General features: G+C 68.7%; 1 protein-coding gene across 8 annotated transcripts in view; it reads right to left on the bottom strand.

Annotated features, from left to right (window-relative positions):
- Positions 1–23621, bottom strand: part of POU2F2 (POU class 2 homeobox 2) — a 62944-nt gene that overhangs the window by 5738 nt on the left and 33585 nt on the right. For 2 of the 8 annotated variants that reach the window (XM_075916040.2, XM_075916034.2), the window contains 15 exons: positions 21099–21164; positions 20425–20459; positions 19855–19911; positions 19301–19414; positions 18834–19034; positions 17743–17848; positions 16983–17074; positions 15982–16143; positions 14826–14967; positions 13777–13925; positions 7649–7741; positions 7248–7424; positions 4121–4187; positions 3613–3784; positions 3341–3414 (listed from right to left, as the gene is read on the bottom strand). In XM_075916040.2, the coding sequence (XP_075772155.1) occupies positions 3341–3414; positions 3613–3784; positions 4121–4187; positions 7248–7424; positions 7649–7741; positions 13777–13925; positions 14826–14967; positions 15982–16143; positions 16983–17074; positions 17743–17848; positions 18834–19034; positions 19301–19414; positions 19855–19911; positions 20425–20459; positions 21099–21164 (1707 nt within the window). Of the gene's footprint in view, positions 1–3340; positions 3415–3612; positions 3785–4120; positions 4188–7247; positions 7425–7648; positions 7742–11114; positions 12413–13776; positions 13926–14825; positions 14968–15981; positions 16144–16982; positions 17075–17742; positions 17849–18833; positions 19035–19300; positions 19415–19854; positions 19912–20424; positions 20460–21098; positions 21165–21846; positions 22403–23621 lie in introns of those variants that run through there. The other 6 variants (XM_089772314.1, XM_075916037.2, XM_075916041.2 and 3 more) reach the window with 6 other exon arrangements.

Genomic DNA, 23621 nt, shown 5'->3' with positions numbered 1-23621 from the left:
GTCAGCCCCCCTGGAGGGGCCAGGCCCTGCCTAGAGGGGAAATCCCCGTGCCCCATTGCCCCCAGCGAGTGTGTATGACACAGAACAGACACGGCGAGGGAGGGGTGGTTAGTGAGCGGGTGGGATGGATGGTTACTGGGCTCTACAGCCGGCTACAGGCCATGGATGGGATGAGGGGGGCCCAGACTGAATGAGCAGGCGGGGGTGTCTGGGGTGCCACCGGCCGGCCTCGCACACTCCTCGCACACTCACCTGGCAGGACAACACATGTGCCTGGCCCCACAGCCACACTCGCTTCTCATCCTCACACACAGATCGCTGCACAAACACACAGATCTCTGCACGTGTCCAGTCCTTGCACACACCCTCCTCATCCTTGCACAAACACACGGATCTCTGCACGTGTCCAGTCCTTGCACATACCCTCCTCATCCTTGCACAAACACACGGATCTCTGCACGTGTCCAGTCCTTGCATATACCCTCCTCATCCTTGCACAAACACACGGATCTCTGCACGTGTCCAGTCCTTGCACACACCCTCCTCATCCTTGCACAAACACACGGATCTCTGCACGTGTCCAGTCCTTGCACATACCCTCCTCATCCTTGCACAAACACACGGATCTCTGCACGTGTCCAGTCCTTGCATATACCCTCCTCATCCTTGCACAAACACACGGATCTCTGCACGTGTCCAGTCCTTGCACACACCCTCCTCATCCTTGCACAAACACACGGATCTCTGCACGTGTCCAGTCCTTGCACATACCCTCCTCATCCTTGCACAAACACACGGATCTCTGCACGTGTCCAGTCCTTGCACACACCCTCCTCATCCTTGCACAAACACACGGATCTCTGCATGTGTCCAGTCCTTGCACATACCCTCCTCATCCTTGCACAAACACACGGATCTCTGCACGTGTCCAGTCCTTGCATATACCCTCCTCATCCTTGCACAAACACATGGATCTCTGCACGTGTCCAGTCCTTGCACACACCCTCCTGACCTTTGCACAAACACACGGATCTCTGCACGTGTCCAGTCCTTGCACACACCCTCCTCATCCTTGCACAAACACACGGATCTCTGCATGTGTCCGGTCCTTGCACATACCCTCCTCACCCTTGCACAAACACATGGATCTCTGCACGTGTCCAGTCCTTGCACACACCCTCCTCACCCTTGCACAAACACACAGATCTCTGCACGTGTCCAGTCCTTGCATATACCCTCCTCATCCTTGCACAAACACATGGATCTCTGCACGTGTCCACTTCTTGCATGCACCCTCCTCACCCTTGCACAAACACACGGATCTCTGCACGTGTCCAGTTCTTGCACACACCCTCCTCATCCTTGCACAAACACATGGATCTCTGCACGTGTCCACTTCTTGCATTCACCCTCCTCACCCTTGCACAAACACACGGATCTCTGCACGTGTCCACTTCTTGCACACACCCTCCTGACCCTTGCACAAACACATGGATCTCTGCACGTGTCCATTTCTTGCATGCACCCTCCTCACCCTTGCACAAACACACAGATCTCTGCACAGATTCACCCTCCTTGCCCGCACGCTCCCTCCTGACCCTTGGACACCAATCTGCACATCTCCACTCCTTGCACTTACCCTCGCACAAACACACGGATCTCTGCACATCTCCACTCCTTGTGCTTACGCTCGCACAAACACACGGATCTCTGCACATCTCCACTCCTTGTGCTTACGCTCGCACAAACACGCGGATCTCTGCACATCTGCACTCCTTGCACTTACCCTCGCACAAACACACGGATCTCTGCACATCTCCACTCCTTGCGCTTACCCTCGCACAAACACACGGATCTCTGCACATCTCCACTCCTTGCGCACTGTGACATAGCGGGGGGGCTGTCTGCTTTGTAACCTGGTGTCCCCACCTGGCTGCGCTGGGCTGCGATTCCCACTGACTCCCCCATGTGGATTGGCCCAGACACCCCTGCCCAGCCTGGGCAAGGAACAAGGCTCTTCCCGGGGGGAGGGAGGGGGGAGGTGGCACCTGGCTGGGGGCAGGGCCTGGGCGTGTGGGTTGGTCTCTGCTGGGTAGGATGAGGAGAGGGGCCTGAGAGCACAAAGGGGGGTCCAGGGCCCGGGAGCTCTCTGCACGTCTGCTCTCCTTGCACGCACCCTCCTGACCCTCGCACCAACACACGGATCTCTGCACGTCTGCTCTCCTTGCACGCACCCTCCTGATCCTCGCACCAACACACTGATCTCTGCACGTCTGCTCTCCTTGCACGCACCCTCCGGACCCTCGCACAAAGACACGGATCTCTGCACGTCTGCTCTCCTTGCACGCACCCTCCTGACCCTCGCACAAAGACACGGATCTCTGCATGTCTGCTCGCCTTGCACGCACCCTCCTCACACAAACACACGGATCTCTGCACGTCTGCTCGCCTTGCACACACCCTCCTGACCCTCGCACAAACACACGGATCTCTGCACGTCTGCTCGCCTTGCACGCACCCTCCTCACCCTCGCACAAACACACGGATCTCTGCACGTCTGCTCGCCTTGCACACACCCTCCTCACCCTCGCACAAACACACGGATCTCTGCACGCCTGCTCGCCTTGCACGCACCCTCCTCACCCTCACACAAACACACGGATCTCTGCACGTCTGCTCGCCTTGCACGCACCCTCCTCACCCTCACACAAACACACGGATCTCTGCACGTCTGCTCGCCTTGCACGCACCCTCCTCACCCTCGCACAAACACACGGATCTTTGCATGCCTGCTCTCCTTGCACGCACCCTCCTCACCCTCGCACAAACACATGGATCTCTGCACGTCTGCTCACCTTGCACACACCCTCCTCACCCTCACACAAACACATGGATCTCTGCACGTCTGCTCGCCTTGCACGCACCCTCCTCACCCTCACACAAACACACGGATCTCTGCACATCTGCTCGCCTTGCACGCACCCTCCTCACCCTCACACAAACACACGGATCTCTGCACGTCTGCTCGCCTTGCACGCACCCTCCTCACCCTCACACAAACACACGGATCTCTGCACGTCTGCTCTCCTTGCACGCACACTGCCTAGTCACCCTTTCAAGCTCTGTACTCTCAGGTGTCCTCGCACGCTCACAAAGGCCAGTTTCCACTCACTCCTGGCCTGTCACACTTGTGCTCCCATGCACGTGCCTCCTCGCCCTGCTTTTCCAAGCAGCCCTGGCTCCAGCCTTGCACTCACACCCACACCCTTGCACACACCAGGCACGCTGGCGCTGGCCGGCGGGCAGAGCAGATGGCGGCATGCCTGCTCGTGCCACGAACCTTGGATGGTGGCCAGCGGGTTGGTGGCCATTAGTGCCGGGTTTAACCCCGCGTTCACCCCTAGCACTGTGCTTCTGAAAATCAAACCAGACGTGCAGGTTAGGCCGGGGAACCCCCTCAGCACCCCCATGCCACTGGCCTCCCCACGCTACGTGACCTTGGCCCCAGGCCCGTTGGCACTGGAAGACTCTGCCCACATGGGGCAGTCGCCGTGTTACCCTGGGCCAGTGCTGTACCCCCCCCGGGGCCCGTCGCGGCCCCCCGCTGCTTACCCTGTGTTGGGGTTGAGGCCCGAGAGGCTGATGGCCGGGTGGGTGCTGCTCTGGGGACTGGGGTTAGTGCTGTTGCTGGGAGGCGGCGTGGCAGAATTGAGGGCGGAAGGCCCCCCACCCGCCCCCGTCCGGCTGGGGGCCAGGGGGCCGACCGCCGAGGACAAGGTAGTCACTGCAAGAGAAAAGGGGAGATGGGGAAGGGGGTCAGCAGAGGGAGGGCTCAGCCCAGCGGGCCCTAGGGAAACACACTGCCTTGGTCTCCCCTGCTAGCTGAGTTTCGGTAGGTCCTACGTAAACAGAGGCCCTCAAACATTCCCTTCAGTCTGCTTCCTGTGGGTCAGATATAGTTTGTGTAGGTCCTATGTAAACACGAGTGCCTCACTGGTTCTGTCACGCCCACCGAATAGGTCCCATTGCTGTAGGTCCTATGTAAACACAGTGCCTCAGTCTCCCTGCTGGCTGAGTGGAGTTTGGGTAGGGCCTATGTAAACACAAGGCAAGGACATACCTGTTGTGCTCAGACTGCTGGAAGCCTGAGAGAGCGGGAGATTCACGCCGGGGCCTGGACTCGGCACCTGGCCAGAGAGAGACGGATCAAGATCAATGGAGGACAGGTGGCCACCTCTGGGGGGCGCAGGGAACCCCCACAGGCAGGAGCAGAATGTACCACGTGAGGGCTGTAGCAGGGGTCATCCCATGGGGGGAGGCTGTGCCACATAGGTACCATGTGGGGGCTGCAAGGAGGGTGGAGGTCCAGGTGGGGAGTGTACCATAGTGCGAAGGTATATCCTATGGGACAGCTGGCGGTGGTGATGTGGGGGATGTGCCCAGAGACTGGTACGTACCATGTGGGGGATGTACCCGGGATTGGTACGCACCATGTGGGGGATGTACCCGGGATTGGTACGCACCATGTGGGGGATGTACCCGGGATTGGTACGTACCATGTGGGGGATGTACCCGGGATTGGTACGCACCATGTGGGGGATGTACCCGGGATTGGTACGCACCATGTGGGGGATGTACCCGGGATTGGTACGCACCATGTGGGGGCAGTACCCGGGGATTGGTACGCACCATGTGGGGGTTGCACCCGGGGATTGGTACGCACCATGTGGGGGTTGCACCCGGGGATTGGTACGCACCATGTGGGGGTTGCACCCGGGGATTGGTACGCACCATATGGGGGATGTACCCGGGATTGGTACGCACCATATGGGGGATGTACCCGGGATTGGTACATACCATGTGGGGGATGTACCCGGGGATTGGTACGTACCATGTGGGGGATGTACCCGGGATTGGTACGTACCATGTGGGGGATGTACCCGGGATTGGTACGCACCATGTGGGGGATGTACCCGGGATTGGTACGTACCATGTGGGGGATGTACCCGGGATTGGTACGCACCATGTGGGGGATGTACCCGGGATTGGTATGCACCATGTGGGGGCAGTACCCGGGGATTGGTACGCACCATGTGGGGGTTGCACCCGGGGATTGGTACGCACCATGTGGGGGTTGCACCCGGGGATTGGTACGCACCATATGGGGGATGTACCCGGGATTGGTACATACCATGTGGGGGATGTACCTGGGATTGGTACATACCATGTGGGGGTTGCACCCGGGGATTGGTACGCACCATGTGGGGGATGTACCCGGGATTGGTACGCACCATGTGGGGGCAGTACCCGGGGATTGGTACGCACCATGTGGGGGATGTACCCGGGGATTGGTACGCACCATGTGGGGGATGTACCCGGGATTGGTACATACCATGTGGGGGATGTACCCGGGGATTGGTACGTACCATGTGGGGGTTGCACCCGGGGATTGGTACGCACCATGTGGGGGATGTACCCGGGGATTGGTACGCACCATGTAAGGGTTGCACCCGGGGATTGGTACGCACCATGTGGGGGTTGCACCCGGGGATTGGTATGCACCATGTGGGGGATGTACCCGGGATTGGTACATACCATGTGGGGGTTGCACCCGGGGATTGGTACGCACCATGTGGGGGATGTACCCGGGATTGGTACATACCATGTGGGGGTTGCACCCGGGGACTAGCACGCACCATGTGGGGGATGTACCTGGGGATTGGTACGCACCATGTGGGGGATGTACCTGGGGATTGGTATGCACCATGTGGGGCAGTACCCAGGGATTGGTACGTACCATGTGGGGGATGTACCTGGGGAATGGTACGCACCATGTGGGGGATGTACCTGGGGATTGGTATGCACCATGTGGGGCAGTACCCAGGGATTGGTACGTACCATGTGGGGGATGTACCTGGGGAATGGTACGTACCATGTGGGGGCCTGTACCCAGGAATCAGTACGTACCATGTGGGGAATGTACCCTGGGACTGGTACGTACCACGTGGGGGCAGTACCCGGGAATCGGTACATACCATGTGGGGGGGCAGTACCCAGGGATCAGTATGCATTATGTGGGGGGGCAGTACCCGGGAATTGGTATGCACTATGTGGGGGCAGTACCCGGGGATCGGTACATACCATGTGGGGGGGCAGTACCCAGGGATCAGTATGCATTATGTGGGGGGGCAGTACCCGGGGATCGGTACGTACCAAGTGGGGGCCCTACCTGGGGGTAACATGTGGGGGCTGTACCCCGGGGGGTCGGTACGTACCATGTGGGGGCCCTACCTGGGGGTAACATGTGGGGGCTGTACCCCGGGGGGTCGGTACGTACCATGTGGGGGCCCTACCTGGGGGTAAGTATGTAACATGTGGGGGCTGTACCCTGGGGGGTCGGTAGGTACCATGTGGGGGCCCTACCTGGGGGTAAGTATGTAACATGTGGGGGCTGTACCCCGGGGGGTCGGTACGTACCATGTGGGGGCCCTACCTGGGGGTAACATGTGGGGGCTGTACCCCAGGGGGGTCGGTACGTACCATGTGGGCAATGGCAGCCCGTCAATACAGGCGTTCTAGGCGGTCGTGTAGAGCGCCAAGAAAAACGGCCGTCGCGGGCTTTGGGGGCAGGGGCGCCGATCGCGCGTTTCCCCCAGGGCGCCAGTTGCCGGCAGCTCATCTAGGGCCGCTCCTGCATGTGGGGGCCCTACCTAGGGGTCGGGACGCACCATGTGGGGGCCGTACCCGGGGGGGTCGGTTCGTACCATGTGGGGGCCGTACCGGGGGGGGGCAGGACGTACCATGTGGGGGCCGTACCCGGGGGGGGGGGGTCGGGACGTACCATGTGGGGGCCGTACCCTGGGGAGGTCGGTTCGTACCATGTGGGGGCCGTACCTGGGGGGGCAGGACGTACCATGTGGGGGCCGTACCTGGGGGGTCGGGACGTACCATGTGGGGGCCGTACCTGGGGGGGCGGGACGTACCATGTGGGGGCTGTACCCGGGGGGGGGGGGGGGGGGTCTGGGGGGGGGATGTACCATGTGGGGGCCGTACCCGGGGGGGCGGGATGTACCATGTGGGGGCTGTACCTGGGGGGGCGGGACGTACCATGTGGGGGCTGTACCCGGGGGGGCGGGACGTACCATGTGGGGGCCGTACCTGGGGGGGCAGGACGTACCATGTGGGGGCCGTACCTGGGGGGGCGGGACGTACCATGTGGGGGCTGTACCCGGGGGGGCGGGACGTACCATGTGGGGGCCGTATCCAGGGGGCTTGCCCTGGGTGGGCAGCATGGGGCTGCTGCTGCAGGGGTTGATGCGTTTCTCCTTCTGGCGGCGGTTGCAGAACCAGACGCGGATCACCTCCTTCTCCATGTTCAGCTGCTCTGCAATCAGCAGGATCTCCTCTGAGGTAGGCTTCTGGTTCTGGGGGAGGAACATAAGAGCGGCCAGACGGGATCAGACCCAAGGTCCATCCAGCGCCGTGTCCTGCCTCCCAACAGTGGCCCGTGCCGGGTGCCCCGGAGGGAATGCACAGAGCGGGGAATTGCCCAGTGATCCCACCCGTCACCCATGCCCAGCCTCTGGCACACAGGGGCCAAGGACACCCCCCCTGCCCAGCCTGGCTAACAGCCATTGATGGACCTCACCTCCGTGAATCTATCTGGCTCTTTCCGGATCCCTGCTAAAGTCCTGGCCTTCACACCCTCCTCTGGCGAGGAGTTCCACAGGTTGACTGTGCACTGTGTGAAGAAACACTTCCTTTGGTTTTAAACCTGCTGCCTATTCACCTCACTGGGTGACCCTAGTTCTTGTGCTATGGGAAGGACTAAAGAACTCTTCTTCATTCATTTCCTCCACACCGGTCATGATTGTATCCCCCTTTGTCGTCTCAGTCCCAGTCCTATTAATCTCTCCTCACATGGCAGCCGGTCCATACCCCGAGGCATTTTTGTTGCCCTTTCCTGAAGCCTTTCCAATGCCAAGAGATCTTTTTTCAGATGGGGTGACCACAGCTGCACACAAGATGGGCACCACGTGGAGCGGTCTAGCGGCGATCTGCTATTCTCTGCTGTGCTCTCTGTCCCGTCCTCATGGCTCCCAGCGTTCTGTTTGCTGTGGGCCGAGGGGATGTTTTCGGACACTCCAAGGTCTCCATTGTATATGTACAGGGGAATCATTTTTGCGATGTCAGTCCCTTGAGGCGCATGACCCCGCTGTGTGAGATTTCACTGTGCCCAGTGTTTGTCCCCTCACAGTGCGAAGAGGTAGGGGACTTTCTCACTAGTGTGACTGAATCCCGTGGGTGCCTCAGTTTCCCCGTGCGCCATACAGGACCCGGTGTGACCTCACTTAGCAGCCGGGCCGCAAGACAAAGGGGCCAGTCCCACTCTGGGGGGCGGTACGGGCCGGTGGAGGAAGGGAGGCCGGTCCGAGGGAGGCGGCTGCGCACGCTCAGCGACCTGCACTTCTTTTTCATTTTTTCCCCCGGAAAAGGCTGCTGCAGCGCCGCGGAGGCCCGCCAGAGGGCGCCCTGGCCTAGCCCACAGCAGCGGCTCCCCCCCCCCGACTAGGGAAGGGGAGGAGCCGGCAGAGCCCTTGGCTGCACCTGCCAGGCCACGTGGGGCGGGGCCACGGGGGGACGGGCAGAGAGGGGCGGGGCCACGGGGAGACGGGCAGAGAGGGGCGGGGCCACGGGGGGACGGGCAGCGTGGGGCGCTGGGGATCGAGGGGGGACGGGCAGAGTGGGGCGCTGGGGGCCGCGGGGAGACGGGCAGCGTGGGGCGCTGGGGGCCGCGGGGGGACGGGCAGAGTGGGGCGCTGGGGGCCGAGGGGGGACGGGCAGAGTGGGGCGCTGGGAGCCGAGGGGGGACGGGCAGAGTGGGGCGCTGGGGGCCGAGGGGGGACGGGCAGAGTGGGGCGCTGGGGGCCGCGGGGAGACGGGCAGCGTGGGGCGCTGGGGGGCGGGGGGCGGGCAGAGTGGGGCGCTGGGGGGCGAGGGGGGACGGGCAGCGTGGGGCGCTGGGAGCCGCGGGGGGACGGGCAGCGTGGGGCGCTGGGGCCGCGGGGCGACGGGCAGCGTGGGGCGCTGGGGCCGCGGGGGGACGGGCAGCGTGGGGCGCTAGGAGCCGCGGGGGGACGGGCAGCGTGGGGCGCTGGGGCCGCGGGGGGACGGGCAGCGTGGGGCGCTGGGGGCCGCGGGGGGCGATGGGCAGCGTGGGGCGCTGGGGCCGCGGGGGACGGGCAGCGTGGGGCGCTGGGGCCGCGGGGGGACGGGCAGCGTGGGGCGCTGGGGCTGCGGGGGGGGGGACGGGCAGCGTGGGGCGCTGGGGCCAGCGTGGGGCGCTGGGGCCGCGGGGGGACGGGCAGCGTGGGGCGCTGGGGCCGCGGGGCGACGGGCAGCGTGGGGCGCTGGGGGGGGGCGGGCGCGGGGGCGCTGACGGGCAGCGTGGGGCGCTGGGGGCCGGGCGGGGCGATGGGCAGCGTGGGGCGCTGGGGCCGCGGGGCGATGGGCAGCGTGGGGCGCTGGGGCCGCGGGGGGACGGGCAGCGTGGGGCGCTGGGGCCGCGGGGGGACGGGCAGCGTGGGGCGCTGGGGCCGCGGGGGGACGGGCAGCGTGGGGCGCTGGGGGCCGCGGGGCGACGGGCAGCGTGGGGCGCTGGGGGCCGCGGGGGGACGGGCAGCGTGGGGCGCTGGGGCCGCGGGGGGACGGGCAGCGTGGGGCGCTGGGGCCGCGGGGGGACGGGCAGCGTGGGGCGCTGGGGCCGCGGGGGGACGGGCAGCGTGGGGCGCTGGGGGCCGCGGGGCGATGGGCAGCGTGGGGCGCTGGGGGCCGCGGGGGGACGGGCAGCGTGGGGCGCTGGGGGCCGCGGGGGGACGGGCAGCGTGGGGCGCTGGAGGACACGGGGGGACGGGCAGCGTGGGGCGCTGGGGGCCACGGGGGGACGGGCAGCGTGGGGCGCTGGGGTCCACGGGGGGACGGGCAGCGTGGGGCGCTGGGGGCCACGGGGGGACGGGCAGCGTGGGGCGCTGGGGGCCGCGGGGGGACGGGCAGCGTGGGGCGCTGGGGTCCACGGGGGGACGGGCAGCGTGGGGCGCTGGGGGCCACGGGGGGACGGGCAGCGTGGGGCGCTGGGGTCCACGGGGGGACGGGCAGCGTGGGGCGCTGGGAGCCGCGGGGGGACGGGCAGCGTGGGGCGCTGGGGCCGCGGGGCGATGGGCAGCGTGGGGCGCTGGGGGCCGCGGGGGGACGGGCAGCGTGGGGCGCTGGGAGCCGCGGGGGGACGGGCAGCGTGGGGCGCTGGGGGCCACGGGGGGCCGGGCAGCGTGGGGCGCTGGGGCCGCGGGGGGACGGGCAGCGTGGGGCGCTGGGGGCCACGGGGGGACGGGCAGCGTGGGGCGCTGGGGTCCACGGGGGGACGGGCAGCGTGGGGCGCTGGGAGCCGCGGGGGGACGGGCAGCGTGGGGCGCTGGGAGCCGCGGGGGGACGGGCAGCGTGGAGCGCTGGAGGACACGGGGGGACGGGCAGCGTGGGGCGCTGGGGTCCACGGGGGGACGGGCAGCGTGGGGCGCTGGGAGCCACGGGGGGACGGGCAGCGTGGGGCGCTGGGAGCCGCGGGGGGACGGGCAGCGTGGGGCGCTGGGGTCCACGGGGGGACGGGCAGCGTGGGGCGCTGGGAGCCGCGGGGGGACGGGCAGCGTGGGGCGCTGGGGTCCACGGGGGGACGGGCAGCGTGGGGCGCTGGGGTCCACGGGGGGACGGGCAGCGTGGGGCGCTGGGGTCCACGGGGGGACGGGCAGCGTGGGGCGCTGGGGGCCACGGGGGGACGGGCAGCGTGGGGCGCTGGGAGCCGCGGGGGGACGGGCAGCGTGGGGCGCTGGGGGCCACGGGGGGACGGGCAGCGTGGGGCGCTGGGGTCCACGGGGGGACGGGCAGCGTGGGGCGCTGGGAGCCGCGGGGGGACGGGCAGCGTGGGGCGCTGGGGGCCACGGGGGGACGGGCAGCGTGGGGCGCTGGGAGCCGCGGGGGGACGGGCAGCGTGGGGCGCTGGGGGCCGTGGGGAGACGGGGATGAAGGAGATGGTCCCTCCAGCTGTTGAGCCGCCTGCACCATTCCACAGCTACAAACAGGCAGCGTTGGGGTCATGGGGGGGTCTCCCTGTGGGTCTCGGGGTGTCAGTGAGCTGGGGATCAGCCTGGGCTCCTGAGTTGTGGGTTTCTCCCTGAGGTCCGGGGGGGGGGGTCTGAGGTAGTGTCAGGCCCTGGCTGCTTGCTGGGCTTGGCCTGGGGGCGACCCCACTGGTGGCTGTGTGAGCAGGGGGTGGGGGGGGGGGCCTGGCGGGCCCCATGACAGTGACCGGACCGGTTAGGGGAAGGGAGGGAACCAAGGAAGGGAGTGTGGGGGGGGGGGGGCAGTCTTGGGCTGGAACCATGAAGGAGACAGACTAAGGAGGGGCTGGAGTCTAGGGGCCCAGGGACCCATCTCCAGGGGGCTGGGGCGTCCTGGCCCTGACTCCTGTGGCCACGTCACGTCTGGGCTGGGCCGTGCCCGGGGGAGCAACAACCCCCCTGTTCTCCCGGCTGGCGGAGCCTGTTCTGGCTGCCGCGGGGCTGCAGGATCCGGGGGGACCCGACGCGCCATCGCACTGGTGTCAGGAGTGGGATGCGCTGCACCCGTGGAGGGAGAGAGTGTCAGGGCACAGTAGAAGGAAGAGCCTGGAGCCAGGCGTGTGGGGCGCAGAGCGAAGCGGTTCCTGGCAGTCGTGGGCGCTGCAGCACTCGGCCGGGGAGTCTGCACCCCGGGGACCGGCGGGGCGATGGCCTGCGCCCGACTCCTGGGGGCAGAGCTGGTGGGGCTGTGCGGAGAGGGGCTGCCCGCGGGGAAAGCAACCAAGGCCCAGCTGATTGCCCGGCTGCAAGAGAAAGACCCGTCCAGGGGCCTGGATCCTGTCCCAGCGGGGAGCAGCCAGACCCCCCGGGGAGCGTCTCAGGCTCGCAGACCGGCGGGAGGGCTGGTGCCCGCTGGAGACGCGGTGCCCATTGGGCCACGCTCTGCCAGGGCAGGGTCCAGGGCTGCGGCGGCTGGAGATCGAGCTGCGGATGAAGGAATTGGAAGTCCAGGACTAAGAAGAAGCTCCTGGACCGAGAGGCCGTGGCCGCATGAGCTGCCCTGCAGAGCGGAGGAGCTGAGGGGCCCGGCTGCGCTGAGGGGGAGGACCCCAGGGGGCCCGGGGCGGCCAGACGCTCGGAGACGCTCGTGTCGGCCCAATGGAAAGACGTGGGGGACGTGGGCGGTTCCTCAGCCCCTCTGAGCGGGCCTGTGAGCTCCACCAGATCCCCCAGCGGACCGGCTGCAGGAGCTCATCCCCGCACTGAGCCAGGAGGCGGCCGGAGTGCTCAGTCAGCTGGAGGACCTACAGCCAGGGGATTACAGCCGAGTCAAGGAGGCCCTGCTGCACAGTCCGGGCTGACCCCCGAGATGTACAGGAGGAAGTTCTGGGGGCTGCAGAAGGGGCCAAGGGAGACCCATGTGGATCTGGCCTCCCGCCTGCGCAATCCTGCCGCAAGTGGGTGTGCGGGGCGGGGCCCAGGCCGCAGAGGAGCTGCGAAAGCTGATGATGCCGGAGCAGTTCATGGAGCCTGCCCGCCCAGCCTGAGGCCTGGCTCCAGGACCGGTGGCCAGAGGACCCCCAGGAGGCCGGGGGCTGGCGGACGAGTTCACAGGGAGCCGGTCTGGGGGTGAACGGGAATCGTGGCGAGAGAGGGAACCGCGCAGAGACCGGATCTCGGCTGAGCGACGGAGAGAGGCACCTACAAGATGAGCCCAAGACCCCCATGGGTCTGTCTACACTAGCCCCGAGTCCGAACTAGGGAGGCTCATGTGGGCTTTCCAACTTGCAAATCCAGCCTGGGATTTAAACACCCTGGGCTTCATTTGCATGTTCCCGGCCGGTCGCCGTTTCCAAATGCCCTTAGTCCGGACTACGCAGTGACACGGGAATTCGGACTAAGTCCTTAGTTCGGATTAACGGTTATTCCTCGTGGAATGAGGAGGCTCAGGGTGGGGGTCTCTCCGGAGGGGGGCAGGGCAGGGCAGGGGTCTCTCCAGGGGGGGCAGAGGGGAGGTCTCTCCAGGAGGCGCAGGGTGGGGAGGGGGGGGGCAGGGTGGGGGGGTCTCTCCAGGAGGCGCAGGGTGGGGGTCTCTCCGGAGGGGGGCAGGGGGGGGCAGGGGTGGGGGTCTCTCCGGAGGGGGGCAGGGCGGGGGCAGGAGGCAGGGTGGAGGGGGGCAGGGCGGGGGTCTCTCCGGAGGGGGGAGGGGGGCAGGGCGGGGGTCTCTCCAGGAGGCGCAGGGCGGGGGTCTCTCCGGAGGGGGGCAGGGCGGGGGTCTCTCCAGGAGGCGCAGGGCGGGGGTCTCTCCGGAGGGGGGCAGGGCAGGGGTCTCTCCAGGAGGCGCAGGGCGGGGGTCTCTCCAGGAGGCGCAGGGTGGGGGTCTCTCCGGAGGGGGGCAGGGCGGGGGTCTCTCCAGGAGGCGCAGGGCGGGGGTCTCTCCGGAGGGGGGCAGGGCGGGGGTCTCTCCAGGAGGCGCAGGGTGGGGGTCTCTCCGGAGGGGGGCAGGGCGGGGGTCTCTCCAGGAGGCGCAGGGCGGGGGTCTCTCCGGAGGGGGGCAGGGCAGGGGTCTCTCCGGAGGGGGGCAGGACGGGGGTCTCTCCAGGAGGCGCAGGGCGGGGGTCTCTCCGGAGGGGAGCGGGGGGCCCTGAGGGAGCTATGGGGGGCTCACCGCGAGAAAGCTCTTCTCCAGGGCAAAGCGCACGTTGGTCTCGATGCTGGTCCGTTTCTTGCGGCGCCGGCCTGGCAGCCCGTCAAAGCCCAGGCTGGGGCTGCTCAGCTGGTTGGGGCTGGGGAGGGTCGAGTCCACCGACATGGTCTCTGGGGGGCACAGACCGGTCACTCAGCTTCTACCCCCACCCCCACCGTCCCCCTCCCCTGCCACTGGGCCCCACTGCCTTCCCAGGGCCGGGGGAGACCTGAGGCCTGCCCCCCACCCTCCTCTAACCACTGGGCCCCACTGCCTTCCCAGGGCCGGGGGAGACCTGAGGCCTGCCCCCCACCCTCCTCTAACCACTGGGCCCCACTGCCTTCCCAGGGCCGGGGGAGACCTGAGTCCTGCCCCCCACCCTCCTCTAACCACTGGGCCCCACTGCCTTCCCAGGGCCGGGGGAGACCTGAGTCCTGCCCCCACCCTCCTCTAACCACTGGGCCCCACTGCCTTCCCAGGGCCGGGGGAGACCTGAGGCCTGCCCCCCACCCTCCTCTAACCACTGGGCCCCACTGCCTTCCCAGGGCCGGGGGAGACCTGAGTCCTGCCCCCCACCCTCCTCTAACCACTGGGCCCCACTGCCTTCCCAGGGCCGGGGGAGACCTGAGTCCTGCCCCCCACCCTCCTCTAACCACTGGGCCCCACTGCCTTCCCAGGGCCGGGGGAGACCTGAGTCCTGCCCCCCACCCTCCTCTAACCACTGGGCCCCACTGCCTTCCCAGGGCCGGGGGAGACCTGAGTCCTGCCCCCCAGTCCCGCTCTAACCACTGGGCCCTACTGCCTTCCCAGGGCCGGGGGAGACCTGAGTCCTGCCCCCCACCCTCCTCTAACCACTGGGCCCCACTGCCTTCCCAGGGCCAGGGGAGACCTGAGTCCTGCCCCCCAGTCCCGCTCTAACCACTGGGCCCTACTCCCTTCTCGGAGTGTGGGGAGACCTGCGTCCTGCCCCCCTCCTGGTTCTCCCTGCCCCGTGCCGCCCCTCAGAGCCCAGCCAGCCCCCTGCCCCTCACCGGCGTCGTTGAGCCATTTCTCCAGCAGCGGTTTCAGCTTGCACATGTTCTTGAAGCTGAGGTTCAGGGCCTCGAAGCGGGAGATGGTCGTCTGGCTGAAATCGTTCCCGTACAGCTTCCCCATGGCCAGCCCCACGTCGCCCTAGGGGGCAGAGTCAGCCGCAGGGCCCCTCCAAGACAGCCCGGGCTCCCCCCAAGGGCTGCCCCCCATCCCAGAGCCAGGGGAGACCCCTGGTTTGCACCTCCCGTTGTAACCACTAGGCCCCACGCCCCTCCCAGCGCCTGGTACCTCACCTGCGTGCGCAATGAATTTTGTTCTGTGCAGCACATCAGCTCCCCGGGCACATGGCCAAACGCCCACGGCGGGGGCGGGACCGAGGGGCTCGGGGGGGGTAGGATAGAGGGGCAGGGCAGTGAGGCTCTGGCTGGGGTGGGGCCCTTTGGCAGGGCCAAGAGGAGGCGTCTGGGCGCACTTTGGCGTCTCTCGCCCATCCGACCTGGGGGCTCCTCCCTGGGCTGTGGCAGGGCCAGGCAGCTCCAGAGAGCGGAGCCCAGTCCCTTGCTCCAACCACTAGGCTCCACTCCCCAATCAGAGCCGGGAGAGGACCCAAGTGTCCGGGTGCCCAGCCCCCCCGCTGTACCCCCCAGACCGTGCTCCCCTCCCCCCACCCAGGAGGACCCAGGTGCCCAGCCCCCCCTCCCGCACTGTACCCCCCAGACCATGCTCCCCTCCCCCCACCTGGGAGGACCCAGGTACCCAGCCCTCCCTCCCTCGCTGTACCCTCCAGGCTGCGCTCCCCTCCCCCCACCCGGGAGGACTCAGGTGCCCAGTCTCCCCCACTGTACCCCCCAGGCCGTGCTCCCCTCCCCCAACCAGGAAGGACCCAGGTGTCCGGGTGCCCAGCCCCCCCCCTCGTCCCCTGCTGTACCCCCAAGGCCACTCTCCCCTCCCCCCAGCCGGGAGGACCCAGATGCCCAGCCCCCCCACTGTACCCCCCCAGGCCGCGCTCCCCTCCCCCCACCCGGGAGGACCCAGGTGCCCAGCCCCCCCCACTGTACCCCCCAGGCCGCGCTCCCCTCCCCCCAGCCGGGAGGACCCAGGTGCCCAGCCCCCCCCACTGTACCCCCCCAGGCCATGCTCCCCCCCGGGCCATACCTGCGTGAAGCCCAGTTTGATGCGGCGCTGCTTGAAGGTTCGGGCAAACTGCTCCAGTTCCTCCAGGTCGCTGGGCTCCTCAGGCGGCGCCGGCGGCTCCAGGCATTTCGGGGGCTGGGGGTGCGCGAGGTGGGACTCGGGGAGGCCCGGCCGAGTCCCTGGCTGGGGGGGACAGGAGACAGGGGGATCCATGCACCCAGCAGACCTGCACCCCCTGCTGAGTGGGGGACAGATGGATGGACAGAGGGACAGGTGGATGGTGTGGGGGAGACATGCACGGAGTGTGAAGGGACGGACAGACAGACAGACTGCTGGATAGATGGCATGGGAGATGGACGGATGGATGGGGGTGGAGGGATGGACAGGGACGGACAGACGGATGGATGGGGGTGGAGGGACGGACAGGGATGGACAGACGGATGGATGTGAGGTGGGGGAAGGGACAGGAATGGACGGATAGGGGGTGGGGGAATGGCTGAATGGGGTGGAGGGATGGGCAGACGGATGGATGGGGGGCTGCAGAGATGGACTGACAGATGGATGAAGAGAGGGATGGATGGGCGGTGGGGGGATGGACAGACAAACTGATGGGGTGGGGGTAACGGATGGGGATGGACAGCCGGACGGATGGAGGGTGGGTGAATGGATGAATGGGGGTGGAGGGACAGACAGGGACAGACAGACGGATGGATGGGGGGTGTGAAAAGACGGACGGGGGCTGGGGAGACGGACAGATGGACGGACAAGGGGTGGGAGAACGGACGAATAGGTGGAGGGACGGACAGATGGACGGTCAGGGGGTCAGAGAAGGGACGAGCGGGTGAAGGGACGGACAGATGGACAGGGGATGGGGAGACGGACAGACAAACGGACAGGGGGTCGGAGAAGGGAGGACCGGGTGGAGGGACAGACGGACGGACAGGGGGTCGGAGAAGGGACGAGCGGGGAGACGGACAGACGGACGGGGCAGAGCGAGCCCTCCCGCCGGCTGCGTGGCTCACCTGTGCGGGCAGCCCGGCGCGGGGGGGGGCCGACAGGAGCCCCCCTGGGCTTTGCTGAGGTAGCTGAAAGAGATTAGGTGCCGGGAGCAGCCCTGCAGGGGAGGAGAGAGGGTCAGGCCAGGTGCCCCGCCCCCGCCAGGGCTTGCTGGGGGTGGGGGGCCAGGCAGACGGGGACCCTCCCCCGGGCACAAGGGGTCAGGGTGCTGGGGGGGCAAGGCACAGGAGGCAGAGTACTGGGGGGCAGGGTGCTGGGGGGCGGGGTATGGCGGCAGGGCACTGGGGGGAAGGGTGAATCAGAGCATGGTGCTGGGGTGACAGGGCGCTGGGGGGCAGGGCACTGGGGAGGCAGGATGATGGGGGGGGGCAGGGTGCTGGGGGGGCAGGGCGCTGGGAAGGCAGGGTGCTGGGGGGTCAGGGCACTGGGGAGGCAGGGTGATGGGGGGCAGGGTGCTGGGGGGCAGAACTCTGGGGAGACAGAACGTTGGGGGGCAGGTTGATGGGGGCAGGGCGCTGGGGAGACAGGATGATGGGGGCAGGGTGCTGGGGGCAGAGCACTGGGGGGCAGGGCACTGGAGGGCAGGGTGATGGGGGGGCAGGACGCTGGGGGGAAGGGTGCTGGGGGGGCAGGGCAGGGGGGCAGGGGGGCAGGACGCTGGGGGGCAGGGCGCTGGGGGGGCAGGGCGCTGGGGGGGCAGGACGCTGGGGAGACAGGACGCTGGGGGGGCAGGGCGCTGGGGGGCAGGGTGCTGGGGAGACGTACCTTGCTGTCCTTGCTGGGCCTGTGGCAGCAGGAACTGGGTGGGCGGCTGGAGGTGATGCCCGGGAACAAGTACCAGCTGCTGGAGCTGAAGGAGCTGCTGGATGTCCTGAGACAGAGCGAGAGTCAGGGGGCAGATGGGGGGCAGGGCCCAGCACACTGTGCTGCCCAGAGCCTCAGCGCAGCCCCAGTGCATGGCCAGTGACAGCTCCCCCCACCTATGGTGGCCCGCATGGTGCAGTCACACACACACAGTGTCTGATGCAGTGACACACAGATTCCCGCAGTACTCGGTGCAGTGACACACAGTTTCCCGCAGTGCCCGGTGCAGTGACACAGATTCCCACAGTGCTCAGTGCAGTGACACACACAGATTCCCGCAGTACTTGGTGCAGTGACACACAGATTCCCGCAGTGCTCAGTGCAGTGACACACACAGATTCCCGCAGTACTTGGTGCAGTGACACACAGAATCCCGCAGTGCCCGGTGCAGTGACACACACAGATTCCCACAGTACTTGGTGCAGTGACACACAGATTCCCGCAGTGCCCAGTGCAGTGACACACAGATTCCTGCAGTGCTTGGTGCAGTGACACACACACAGATTCCCGCAGTGCCCGGTGCAGTGTCCCCCACTGTGCTGAGCACCCAGCACAATACAGTGACCCGTCATGCAACGAATGATGCAGTGAGTGTCTGCAATGTCAAGCACAATGCAGTGACGCCTCGTGCTGCCCAGAGTGATGCAGTGACACCCCCACAGTGCCCAGTGCAGCGATGGCCCCATGGTGCCCAGAGCGAAGGGACACCCCCGCAATGATGCCATGACAGCCCTGCAGTGCCCAGTGACACCCCCGCAGTGCCCAGTGCCAGCCCCGCAGTGCCCAGAGACAGCCCCGCAGTGCCCAGTGCCAGCCCCGCAGTGCCCAGTGACACCCGCGCAGTGCCCAGTGCCAGCCCTGCAGTGCCCAGTGCCAGCCCCGCAGTGCCCAGTGACACCCCCGCAGTGCCCAGTGCCAGCCCCGCAGTGGCCAGTGCCAGGCAGCAATGCCAGGCCCAGTGCAGCGCGGCCCCGCGGTGCCCGGTCCCTTACCTGCGCAGTGAGCTGGATGGGCTGTGACAGCGCAAGCTGCGGCGTTTGCGGCTGGCTCTGGGGCGCCTCCCCCCCCAGCGGCTGGCTGGCTGCCGCGTTAGCTGCAGCGGCCGCACTGGATTGCTGCACGGCCGCGGCCAGGAGCTGCGCCTGGGCCTGCTGCAGGAGGAGCTGCTGCTGGGCCGGCATCAGGGCCGTCAGCTGGGGGGCCGGGGGGCCGGGGGGAGGGGAAGCAGCAGGTTAGTCCCAGCGCGTCCCCCCAGCAGCGCCAGCGAGCAGCAAAGCAGCCCCCGCCCCCCACCAGTGCGCGGGAACCCACCTGGGACCCCCCCCCGAACAAGCCCGGGACCCATTCCCCAGCCCCTCGCCCTGGGGCCACCCCCCATTCCTTGCCCACCCCCAAGCCAGTGAGCCCTTGCCCTGAAGGGGAAAGGGCCCGTGCTCCCCCCACTAGGGCCCCCACTCACCCCGGCCAGCTGGCTGCCGGCTAACATGAGCTGGGCCTGGGGCAGGTGCGGCTGCTGGGCAGGGGGGCCGGGCGCTGGAGCTGGAGGCAGGGCTGGGGGGTCCTCGGCCTTGATCTGGGGGAGAGGAGAGGGGGCTCAGGGGCAGAGGTCTGGCAGGGGGCAGGGCTCAGAGGGGGGATTGGTGGGGTCAGAGGGAGGTCAGGGGTAGGAGGGGGGGACTTGTGGCCCTCGGCCAGTCTGAGCTGCTCCCCCCGCCCCCCCCACGGACCTGGCTCGGCTCCGGGGCGGGCGGGGGGCAGGGCTGGGCATCGGCAGCGCCTGAGGATCTCCGAGGGGTTCAGCGGCCCTGCCCGGGGGCGGGGCGCCCGCCTGCGTTCCCCCCTCCCGCTGAGCCGCTTCCTGTTTTGCTGCCGCCCCGGGGGCCCCGGGATTTCCCCCCACCCCCACCCCTTGAGTCATCGCCCGCAGCCAGCCGACCGCGCGAAAACAGGAACGGCGGGGGCTGGAAACCCTGGGAACCGGCACGGCCCGCCCCCCCCAGGCGCGGCGCTCACCTTGGGGCTGGGGCCGGTGGGGGCCGGGGAGAACGGAGCCACTTTGCTCTGCTGGGTCTGCCACAGACGGGAGGCCCCGAGTCAGCGGGGGGTGGGGACGTTTCCGTGCCCTCGTATCCCCCCCACGCTCCCCCCACCTGCACGGCCCCCCCGGACTCTCCCCCGGACCCCACAGCGCCCCCCCTGCGGCCTCTCCTGCCCCAGGACCCTGCACCGCCCCCCCCCCACGGCCTCTCCTCCCCCTGGACACTGCACCGCCCCCCCCATGGCCTCTCCTCCCCCAGGACCCTGCACCGCCCCCCACGGCCTCCCCTCCCCCTGGACTCTGCACCGCCCCCCCCCCACAGCCTCTCCTCCCCCCGGACCCCGCAGCGCCCCCCCTGCGGCCTCTCCTGCCCCAGGACCCTGCACCGCCCCCCACGGCCTCTCCTCCCCCTGGACTCTGCACCGCCCCCCCCCCCACAGCCTCTCCTCCCCCCGGACACTGCACCGCCCCCCCCCACGGCCTCTCCTCCCCCCGAACACTGCACTGCCCCCCAGACTCTCCCCACGCCCCCCCCCCTTACTTACCTGGTGGTTTGTGTCGGGGCCGTTTCGTTCTGTGTCTGGAAGAAGAGAGAAAATGACCCTTTATCCCCCCCAGCAGGGATCAAACCCTCACAACCCCCACCCCAGGGCTGCACCCTCACACTGCCCCCCCCCAACCAGGGCACCCGCAGGGCCTGCTAAGGGCCTCGTTCCTGACCCCCTTCGCCAGCTCCGTTGGGGGGAGACACCCCCAGGTTGGCTGAGTGACCCTGCAGGGGGTCAGGGGGCAGCCCCAGCAGGGCGCCGGGGGGCAGCCGTAGCCGGGGCGCCGGGGGGCAGCCATAGCTGGGGCACCGGGGGGCAGCCATAGCTGGGGCGCCAGGGGGCAGCCGTAGCTGGGGCGCCGGTGGGCAGCCATAGCTGGGGCGCCAGGGGGCAGCCGTAGCCGGGGCACCGGGGGGCAGCCATAGCCGGAGCACCAGGGAGGGCAGCCATAGCTGGGGCGCCGGGGGGCAGCCGTAGCCGGGGCGCCGGGGGGCAGCTGTAGCCGGGGCACCGGGGGGCAGCCGTAGCCGGGGCGCCAGGGGGCAGCCGTAGCCGGGGCGCCAGGGGGCAGCCGTAGCCGGGGCGCCAGGGGGGCAGCCGTAGCCGGGGCGCCGGGGGGCAGCCGTAGCCGGGGCGCCGGGGGGCAGCCGTAGCTGGGGCGCCGGCAGTACCTGTATGCTCCCCATGCAGCTCCACTCGCACCTTCTCCAGCTCCAGGGGTTTAGACATTCTTATTTCTAGAGAGAAGGGGAGTGATGAATGGGACCCAGGCGTCCTGGCTCCCCCGCCCCTAACCACTGGGCCCCACTCCCCTCCTAGAGCCAGGAGAGAACCCAGGCGTCCTGGCTCCCCCGCCCCTAACCACTGGGCCCCACTCCCCTCCTAGAGCCAGGAGAGAACCCAGGCGTCCTGGCTCCCCCGCCCCTAACCACTGGGCCCCACTCCCCTCCTAGAGCCAGGAGAGAACCCAGGCGTCCCGGCTCCCCCGCCCCTAACCACTGGGCCCCACTCCCCTCCTAGAGCCAGGAGAGAACCCAGGCGTCCCGGCTCCCCCGCCCCTAACCACTGGGCCCCACTCCCCTCCTAGAGCCAGGAGAGAACCCAGGCGTCCCGGCTCCCAGTCCCTTCTGTGCCGGGCCCCGCTGGCTCCGCGGTGGCAGGTCTGCAGCTGGGCCTGCAGGTGGGGGGACAGGTGGGGCCGAGCGTGGGGGGGGGGGGGGCAGGGAATGGGACATGAGGCCTGCCCCCTTTAGGGGCCACCAGCCCTGAGGTGGGTCCGGCAGTGGACTGTCCGGGGGGACGGGCCCTGGGCTGTCTCCCGCCTGGCCCCCCCAGCAGAGCCCCGCCCCGCTGACCCGCATGTGGGGTGCCCCAAGCCCCGGCCCCCGGCCCGCCCTGCCCCCGAGGCCCGGGGGTTACCTCCTGGCGGGCGCGCTCAGCCCGTCCTCGCGCGCCGGCCGGCCCCGGGCGCCCTGCCCGGCCCGCAGCCCCGGGCTGCCAGGAGCTGCATGCTGCCTCATTTGCATAGGGACTGAGTCACCAGGCGGGGGGGGCTCCGTGCCGGGGATCCCGGGGGCTGAGCCGTGGGGCCCGGAGGTCACAGTGGGAGGAGGGGCCCGCGGCTGGGTGCTGGGGGCAGGGACGGGCGGGTTATGGGGGGACTGGGGCACAACAGGGTGGGGGCTCCAGGGGGCCCCGTCCCGCAAGCTGTGCCCTTCCCTAGCTGGGGCGGCCCCAGCCCCCCCCATCCGGCTCTGCTCCCTGGGGCTCCCTGGGGCTGCGGCCCAGCCCTGCCCCGCCGGCCCCTGGCCTGAGGAACCGCCTGCCACCGCGCCCGCAGGGCCCAGCCTGAGCCCCGGGCAGCGCGGCCCTGACACGGGCCTGTCGCCCCTGTGGGGGCTGGGCCCTGCCGAGTGCGCACGTGTGTGTGCGGGTGTGAGAGAGAACACGGCCCCGGGCCGGGGGGCAGGGCCCGCCAGAGCCCCCCCCCCCCCCCCCCCCCGCCAGCACTTTCACTTCTCCTATTTGTTTCCCTTTCGCATTTTTAGCTGGGTTAAAAACAGCCTCCAATTTACTGAAACCCAGGCTAAAAATACCCCCCCGGAACCAGCCAGAGCCCCCCATAGCCAGCCCCCACCTCACAGCCAGCCCCCCCCCATAGCCAGCCCCCCGCCTCACAGCCAGCCCCCCCATAGCCAGCCCCCACCTCACAGCCAGCCCCCCCATAGCCAGCCCCCACCTCACAGCCAGCCCCCACCTCACAGCCAGCCCCCCCATAGCCAGCCCCCCACCTCACAGCCACCCCCCCACCACACAGCCAGTCCCCCCCATAGCCAGCCCCCACCTCACAGCCAGTCCCCCCCATAGCCAGCCCCCACCTCACAGCCAGCCCCCACCTCACAGCCAGTCCCCCCCATAGCCAGCCCCCCACCTCACAGCCAGCCCCCACCTCACAGCCAGCCCCCACCTCACAGCCACCCCCCCACCACACAGCCAGCCCACCTCACAGCCAGCCCCCACCTCACAGCCAGCCCCCCCCATAGCCAGCCCCCACCTCACAGCCACCCCCCACCTCACAGCCAGCCCCCCCCATAGCCAGCCCCCACCTCACAGCCACCCCCCCACCTCACAGCCAGCCCCCCCATGGCCAGCCCCCACCTCACAGCCAGCCCCCCCCATAGCCAGACCCCCTCATAGCCAGCCCCCCCCATAGCCAGCCCCCCACCTCACAGCCAGCCCCCCCCATAGCCAGCCCCCACCTCACAGCCAGCCCCCACCTCACAGCCAGCCCCCCCCATAGCCAGCCCCCACCTCACAGCCAGCCCCCCCCATGGCCAGCCCCCACCTCACAGCCAGCCCCCACCTCACAGCCAGCCCCCCCATAGCCAGCCCCCACCTCACAGCCAGCCCCCCCCATAGCCAGCCCCCCACCTCACAGCCACCCCCCCACCACACAGCCAGTCCCCCCCATAGCCAGCCCCCACCTCACAGCCAGTCCCCCACCACACAGCCAGTCCCCCCCATAGCCAGCCCCCACCTCACAGCCAGCCCCCACCTCACAGCCAGTCCCCCCCATAGCCAGCCCCCACCTCACAGCCAGCCCCCACCTCACAGCCAGCCCCCCACCTCACAGCCACCCCCCCACCACACAGCCAGCCCACCTCACAGCCAGCCCCCACCTCACAGCCAGCCCC

This window comes from Pelodiscus sinensis, chromosome 22 (assembly GCF_052426305.1).
Source record: "Pelodiscus sinensis isolate ZL-2025 chromosome 22, ASM5242630v1, whole genome shotgun sequence".
In the NCBI taxonomy this organism is placed as follows: Eukaryota; Metazoa; Chordata; order Testudines; family Trionychidae; genus Pelodiscus; species Pelodiscus sinensis.
Note: the sequence above shows the minus strand (reverse complement) of the source record. Positions and strands in the feature narration are given on the sequence as shown.